At 46.4% G+C, this 8,655-nt stretch overlaps 1 protein-coding gene across 1 annotated transcript in view; it reads right to left on the bottom strand.

Annotated features, from left to right (window-relative positions):
- Positions 1-3,587: 3,587 nt before the first annotated feature.
- The window catches only part of LOC112257370 (inactive tyrosine-protein kinase PRAG1), a 45,367-nt gene continuing 40,299 nt past the window's right edge, over positions 3,588-8,655 (bottom strand). Inside the window, exons 6-7 of the mRNA XM_024430884.2 lie at positions 6,594-6,863; positions 3,588-6,420 (exon numbers count right to left, since the gene is read on the bottom strand). Coding sequence (XP_024286652.1) covers positions 5,614-6,420; positions 6,594-6,863 — 1,077 coding nt within the window. The 3' untranslated portion in view covers positions 3,588-5,613. The remainder of the gene's footprint in view (positions 6,421-6,593; positions 6,864-8,655) is intronic.

The raw sequence follows: 8,655 nt of genomic DNA, 5'->3' as shown, positions 1-8,655 counted from the left end.
GTGCTACAGTTTATAATCATCTCAGCTCTAATACTTGGGGGCCCTGCTGAGATGTTGACAAGTCAGCTGCTTGCGGTCATTTAACTCCTGTAGAGCCTACATGTAACACGTCATGTTGACCACTAGGCGTCAGCCTTGCATCACAAACACCTGTATCAGGCTTGACGTGTTCTGGCTACATTAATTGTCATTTCAGTTATGTTCTCTGAAGCCATTTGTTTTATATTTGAGCAATGGATTACACTGTCACTCAAAACCAGCCATAATAGGATCCCCTACAGACATCTCAGAGGCTGGCTGAAGTGGTAAACCACTGTCTCTCTATCTCAGTGTGGCTTCGCTTATTGTCAAAATAGACTCAGTGAAGTGGAGAGAGGGGGCAGAGGGCTAGTACAGGCTTGCTTTGGTTTTCAGCTGTGTAACTACTCCAAAAATCCCTCTGTAAAACCTCCTCTGTACTGCAGTTGAACATTTCCCATAGTTTAAGGTATTTAGACTACTGAGAAGGAATCATGATTAAGTACATAGAAAATTGGGTTTGGAACATTCTACTTATTGCCCAATCTGGCTTTGTTTTGCATAGTTATGTTCCTCAGTGCAGATACAATATGGTCTGATCTGTTAATTATACATTCAGACCTCAGGATATCTCATGGAGAAATTTGGAGTGAATTGAATCGTAACAGAGGGTTGGTTTGAGGTAATGCTAATCTACATATCAATCTAATCATGTAAATCTCTTTAATGTCAGTTTGACTGCTATTTGAACCACTCACTTTAACTGGGACATTTGAATTATTCCTTTGTCCTACTGGTTAATAGAATGTTTAAAGAGAACTAGTCTGTAGAACTCTGGTATTTGCTGTGGAATGAGCCTCATGACCTGTGCTCATCGGAGAAACAAAAGAAGAGGGGAGCATTCAGTGTAGCTGCTGTCACTGGGGGGTTGTCTGGGGCACTCCACTCACTCACACCCCCCAACAGTGTTGTCTGTGGTACTCTGAGGTCCTGCTCCCCCAGACATGTAATTCCATTGGTCAGTGCACCATAGCAACACATTCCACCTATGACAAAGGAGCTCTGTGTTTTTGAGAGTGATATGAAGCAGAAAGCAACGGAGGATTGAAAGGCACACACACGCACGGTGTGTGTATTTGTTCCGAGACCCAAAACCTCCAGACTAATGTTCATCCGATTTCTGCTTCAAGTTCCTGTGCCCAAATCACTAAGGACTTAATGGTCCAAACAGTCGCTAAGAAGGTGTGACAGCACCTCTTCCCCACACACACGCAAACAGTCGCTAAGAAGGTGTGATAGCACCTCTTCCCCACACACACGCAAACAGTCGCTAAGAAGGTGTGACAGCACCTCTTCCCCACACACACGCAAACAGTCGCTAAGAAGGTGTGACAGCACCTCTTCCCCACACACACGCAAACAGTCGCTAAGAAGGTGTGACAGCACCTCTTCCCCACACACACGCAAACAGTCGCTAAGAAGGTGTGACAGCACCTCTTCCCCCTCAGGATGTTAAAAAGATTTGGCATATGCCCTCAGATCCTCAAATAATTCTACAGCTGCACCATTGAGAGCATCTTGACTGGCTGCATCACTGCTCGGTATGGCAATAGCACCGCCCCTCGATCACATGGTGCTACAGAGGGCGGTGCGGTCAGCCCAGACCATCTCTGGGGCTGAGCTCCCTGCTATCCAGGACCTCTATATCAGGCGGTGTAAAATAATTTGACTCCAGTCACCCAAGCCATAGACTGTTCTCTCTGCTGCTGCACAGCAAGTGGTACCAGTGAATCAAGTCTGACACCAACAGGCTCCTGAACAGTTTCTATCCCAAAGCCATAAGACTGCTAAATGGCTAACAAAATGGCTACACAGACTATCTGCACTGAGCCTTCCATTTTATTTTTGTACTGTCTCTATGCACATTCCACACACACACACACACACACATACATACATACAATCATCATATACGCTGCTGCTACTCCGTTTATCATATATCCTGATGCCTAGTCACCTTACCCCTATACATATCTAACCCTACCACTCCAGTATCCCAGCACATTGTAAATATGGTACTGGAACTGACCTGTATATAGCTTACTTACTTTCTCCTGTTCTTATTTCTAGTTCCTGTATTTGTTCTACTTAATTTTGTAATATGTTTTTATAGTACTGTTAACATTGTTAGGAAAGAGCAGGCAAGAAAGGCATTTCACTGTACTAATGCACATGACAAAAACATAACATGAGCTCTCCCACTCCAGGGTCAGATTGCAGTGGCCTTCCATGGAGTGAACTTGACTGGAATGTAAATAGCTAGACAGTAACCCCAGACAGACCTGTATTCCATCTGGAAAACTCTGTAGCATCTCTCACACTGCGGTACTGGGTTATAATTAGCTTTAAGCCAAGGACGAGACAGACAGGAATTTGATTTTGCAATGTGCTGCTGTGAACAATATCGAAAAGGCAGAAACAGGGAGACTTTTTTTGTTCCATTTCATTTGCACAGAGTGCGCTGGTCCTCCTTAAATGGTTTGTATGATCTCTGAATCTGGGCATTTGTTGTTGTTGTAAAATCCCCCAATTTGACTGAAAGCTCCTCCACATTGTGTAATGTACAAACAGGAATGTTAAACTATGTGGTGACGCTTTCACTGGAACTACTGTTTGGTTCCACATTTTACAACATTACATTTCCTTATGGCTCCCTGACTAAGTAATTCTTCTATCCATTAGCAGATATCTTTAAAAGTGCAAACACCATCTCTCACACACACACACACACACACATTACATCCATTGATGCCGTTCACAAGCAAAAGACAGACGGAGCATGGTGTGCATGTGTGAAAACATATTTACAATTTATTGATGGATGCAGGTGAGGCTCACATTAATCAATGTGTTAGTGGTCACAGAGACCAGTATCTTTTCCATTCACATAATGATAACAGCAGTGGAATAGAACAGAATTTGGACTGTTTGCCTGCAGCCCCAGGCCATAATCAATGATTTATTCTTGGTGAAACAAGAAGAAGTTGAAGCGTGTGTGTTCCAAATGGTACCCTTTTCCCTACACAGGGCCTCTGGTCAGGAGTAGTGCACTACCCTACACAGGGCCTCTGGTCAGGAGTAGTGCACTACCCTACACAGGGCCTCTGGTCAGGAGTAGTGCACTACCCTACACAGGGCCTCTGGTCAGGAGTAGTGCACTACCCTACACAGGGCCTCTGGTCAGGAGTAGTGCACTACCCTACACAGGGCCTCTGGTCAGGAGTAGTGCACTACCCTACACAGGGCCTCTGGTCAGGAGTAGTGCACTACCCTACACAGGGCCTCTGGTCAGGAGTAGTGCACTACCCTACACTGGGCCTCTGGTCAGGAGTAGTGCACTACCCTACACTGGGCCTCTGGTCAGGAGTAGTGCACTACCCTACACAGGGCTCTGGTCAGGAGTAGTGCACTACCCTACACAGGGCCTCTGGTCAGGAGTAGTGCACTACCCTACACAGGGCCTCTGGTCAGGAGTAGTGCACTACCCTACACTGGGCCTCTGGTCAGGAGTAGTGCACTACCCTACACAGGGCTCTGGTCAGGAGTAGTGCACTACCCTACACAGGGCTCTGGTCAGGAGTAGTGCACTACCCTACACAGGGCTCTGGTCAGGAGTAGTGCACTACCCTACACAGGCCTCTGGTCAGGAGTAGTGCACTACGAATGGAATAGGGAGCCATTTAGGATGCAGAGAAAAACAGAAAGTCCTTCCTCCAGTGACTACTATGGGTTAAACGATTGGATATCATAGATACCTATTCACTATGGATCTTATCCATTGCAATTATTAAGACCTGCTTGAGGTGGGGCTCGCTATTTGATCTACAACCTCTTTATGTACAAGTTCTGTTCGTCTCCAGACCATTCTGTGAAAATCCAGTTTCACGAATTACAGAGGGAGTTTAGGGGTTAAGATTTACAATTAGTTTCTCAGTCACCATAACATGTATATGGAGAAGTAAAGGCACTAACAATTTATAATATCAAAAACAACAATTAAAGATGACATTAAAGACATGCTCCGGACTTTGGCAACTAAGAATGTATGTTTTAAACCTCCCGCTTTGGGCTGGATGTGTCAATGAGTAGTTCATACAGAATTACTGTTTTAACTCAATTAGCCACAAAATCCCGAGTTTGAAAGTGACTTTTCTTGAAGCTGTTCCAGGCCATTTTCCCCACATAGCAATTTGAGTTACAGCCAATGAGTTTCAGCACTCTTGCATTTAAGTGACAGCTAGCAAGAGGCCTGCCCAGCATTATCCAATGAGGTTGCAGGGCAGGCCCAACAGCTCAGTGGACACAGCAGAGAGTGAGAGCAATGATGTGGTGCAAATACTGTATCTGCACATATGGTGACATAGTAAGCCATTTTCAGGGACCACTTTTGGCTCGTGAGCGCTACTTTCTGAACCACTGGTTAAAAGTATACAAAAGTACCGGAGTATCTCTTTAAAAAAAGTAAGTATTAGGGTAAGTGGGACCATAGCAGTGGTGGTACTGGCTGTCTTAGTATCGCTTAACTAATGATATGCATACTGTATTTTGTGGCATTAGGCAGTACACGTTTTAGATTGGTTCATGTCACACCGTTTCCATGGTTACCATCCCATCGAGGCCAATCAAAACAGCTTTGGTTTCAAGATGGCCACCTTTCTAAACAATACATGTCCTCCTCGTGGATTAACAAGGAGAGATACAACACCAACCACTCTAAACTGAGCTGTAGACAACCTTCAGGAACCAGTTCACTCAATTTCAACACACTGGTATGAATGTGTATGCACAATTCAATACACGCCAGTGTCAATGCCTGTGTGTAACATAAAACCAATGTGTGAAAGCAAATCAAAATTAGCTAGCTGCACAGGCACAATCAAACATTTGTCAAGAGGTGCTGGACATGGATAAATGAGGACGAGAGTTCTTGTTTGAAAGGGCAAGTAGTCCTATTGATAAGGACAACATAAAACATTAACACTTGAAATGTCTTGGCAGGTGTGTATACTGACTGTTCATCAATACTAAATAGGTAAGTAAATTGAGGTCTTCCTGCGTTAAGTCAATCCTCCATTCCATGCTTAGCTCTCACAGCTGCTGTGTCTGTGGTGGAACAGAGTGCTCTGATTCTGGCAAGAGAGACTCCTGTTCTGTTCTGTTCAGTTCATCGCTGGCCTGCTTGGGCTTTTGGGACGGTTCCTTACCAGCGGGTGTGTGTCTTAGTCCATACAGTAAAGTAAAACAACAGCAGTCTTTAGACATACAGTATAAGTAGAAGCTGAATGGACAGGAAAGTGAGTGATGCCTTGTTACTTTCATGCATTTGAGTGAAGAGCAGACAGGTTCACATTGTGTCACTGTGTATCCTCCGAGACAGATACAGGGGAAACCCATGGCAGCTTATGGTCTCTACACACTAACACAGTCACCCCCAATCCCAAACCTATCCAATCCTTCAGATCTCCAGGAGTACCTAGGGGGTAGGCGTTTGGGGTTGATTTGGGATTCAGACAGTCTGTCCGGTCAGTGTGTCAGTCACTTGAGTGAGTAGAGCAGTTCAGCTGTATGACACAGGGACAGAGGATGAGCAGAGCTGAAGTACTGACAACACAGCCAGTCCTCTAACTCTGCATTCCTCTCCGGCTCCAGAGACCTCTCTGCGAACTTCATCATCAGCAGCGCTCTCTTCACGTCCAACCAGTTGAGGAGGCCCTCGTGGCGGGGCCCTTCCCCGGGGCCCAGCCTGTCCCCCCACTGCTGTTGCTCCATCAGGTCTTTCCGGGGGCCCCACAGCAGGCTCTGCAGCACCCGCTTGGCCTCCTGAATGTGGATGCGTTTAATGGGGTCCGGTTGGAGGAGTAGCCTGGTTAGTCTCTGGAGTCCAGCGGAGTAGAGAGAGACTGGAGGGATGGGCGGCAGGTCCTCACAGCTGTAGTCCTGTTCTTTCAGTTTCGGGCTGACCTCAAACGGGTTCGGCTGGTGGAGGAGCTCATAGATTAGAATACCGGTTTGGAACTCGTCGAATTTCCGGTACTGGGCGGCCGAGACGATCTCCGGGGCCAGGCGGGCGTGGTTGCGTTTGAGGCGGGGGTCATTTTGGGCAGAGTCCTCAGTGTTCCGCTGCTTGGCCTTGGCGAAGCTAGAGATGACCAGGCGGGGGAGGTGCTTCTGGTCGTGTGGGGCATTGGGGTTGGCCTGCGGGGGGCGGCGGTGAGGGACCAGGAGGAGGTTCTCCAGACAAAGGTCTCGATGTGTCACCCCATGCTCCTTTAGATGGTCCAGACCGTCACACAGCTGCAGCAGGAGGAAGCAGACCCACCGCTCGTACACCTCCGGCTGGGCCTGTTGGGAAAACAAATACAAATGAGACGCTGGCAGGCAAAAGCAATATTTGCGTCTTTCATTCCATGTCCACAATGGTGAACATCACACCATTCAGTCAACGTTCCACGCTAGGGGCCTTCCTCAAGATAAGATGCAATGAAATGAGATGTTTCAAACGGGCACAATCATACCTGGTGAACGGACGCCCACTCCTTGACAAAGTCTGCTGTAGTCTGCTGTGGCACCTCCCGGGTGATAACCACCACACGCTCCTTGTCCCCCTGCGTGGGGTTGGGACTGGGGGGCAGCGAGGCCTCATCAGCAGGGAGCATGCTCCGGGGCACGCAGGCTATGAAGTGGCCACAGTCCTGCTGGAGGTTGAAGTGGGGAGGGACGGTCTGCTGGACGGACAGGCTGTAGAGGTGACCCTGCTTGGCTTCTGAGGTCTGGCTCTTACAGATCTGCCGAGAGAAGAGGAGAGACACCGTGGTTAGAATAGAAACAGGCATAATCATGTGGAGGAAAATGTCTGCCTGGCTCTTAGAGGGGGAGGGTTAGAGCACAATGTACACAGTGAGGAAATATTTCTTCCCTGGTTAAGTAAGAGACTGGAATATTATCCCCACTTGCTGTCAACAAGCTTTAAATCCTTCATTCATTTAGATCTTGTTTTCAATCCAGTAGTAGCAGACAGACAGTAATTCCATAAGTCTACCAGTCTAACTACAAGCAGCCATGAATGAGTTTCGCCATGTTTAATACGAGTAAAGCCAAACACTGTGGTTATGTCCCAAATGACACCGTATTCCCTATAAAGTACACTACTTTTGACCAGTCATACAGGCCCTAGTCAAAGGTAGTGCACTATATTGGGAAGTGTGGCAGCCTGTCCATCTCTCCCACTTTTACAAACACAGCTGAGCCCTGATATGACACAGTCTACGTCCCAAACGGCACCCTTTCCCCTACTTAGTGCACTACTTTTGACAGGAGTCATATAGGCCCTGGTCAAAAGTAGTACACTATAAAATGAATATAGTGATAATGAATATGGCTCATTTGGGACGTAGGCATAGTGATATTGAATATGGTTCATTTGAGACGTAGCCATAGTGATAATGAATATGGTTCATTTGAGACGTAGCCATAGTGATAATGAATATGGTTCATTTGGGACGTTGCCATAGTGATTTAACTGTAACACGACAGATTGATGCTTTAATATGAGGACTGGATGATTTCATTACACAGTCACATCACAGAGCTGCTGCCATGTGTGTTTGTGGGTAGTGTGTTTGTGTGAGAGAAAGAATGTGTGTGTAAGGGTGGTTGTATGTAGGCCTTGACAACAGGGGTGTGTCTGAACTGTAAATCCTGGCTGGCATGAAAAGATTAATGGACCTAGAGGCATTAGGCAAGACTACAGAGCCTCAGGCAGCGAGGACTCTTGACACACAGCTCTGGATTTACATGTTGCTTTTACACATTGCTAATGACTTTGGGACAAAGGTCAGTCAAAATGAACGCAGAGCACACCCTCTCTCTCTCTCTCTCTCTCTCTCCTCAGTACAGCAGCCTACAGTACAGAACATGCCCTGGAGGAAAACGAGAATGGTAGGACCTTCTCTTCGATGTGAGAACAAACACGGGCTACGTCCCAAATTGCACCCTATTTCCTAGATAGGGTACTACATTTGACCATAGACTCGTAGTGCACTATGTAGAGAATAGAGTGCCATTTGGGACACACAACCAACGTGGAGGGTCTGTGGCTCGGCTGAGGATCCCTTTGGTCTTCTGAGCAGTCTAAGAGCTCGTTAAGGTTTTGGCTCGTTAAGATGTTGGCTTACTTCATTGTACAGGTTTTATTGTTTAACGAGGTAAGAGCATGACCTTGATTGAGGAGTAGAATGTACACCGTCCAATAAGAGTTTGGGAGTAAGGACCAATCAGGGAGTTTGAATTTGAGCTGCAGATTACAAAGACGTTCTTCTCACAGTAATTAGGGGAGATGCCTCTAGACATGTCTCTCATTGACTGACACATATTTCAACAGGTTTTTCCCCCATTTGTTTAGTCTCTACACTTATTGCAATGTGAACATTAACCACCAGAGTCCTCTGACTTAGAATACGTGGACAACTACAAATACCTAGGTGTCTGGTTAGACTGTAAACTATCCTTCCAGACTCACATTAAGCATCTCCAATCCAAAGTTAAATCTAGAATTGGCTTCCTATTTCGCAACAAAGC

The sequence above is a fragment of the Oncorhynchus tshawytscha genome, linkage group LG09 (assembly GCF_018296145.1).
Source record: "Oncorhynchus tshawytscha isolate Ot180627B linkage group LG09, Otsh_v2.0, whole genome shotgun sequence".
NCBI lineage: Eukaryota > Metazoa > Chordata > Actinopteri > Salmoniformes > Salmonidae > Oncorhynchus > Oncorhynchus tshawytscha.
Note: the sequence above shows the minus strand (reverse complement) of the source record. Positions and strands in the feature narration are given on the sequence as shown.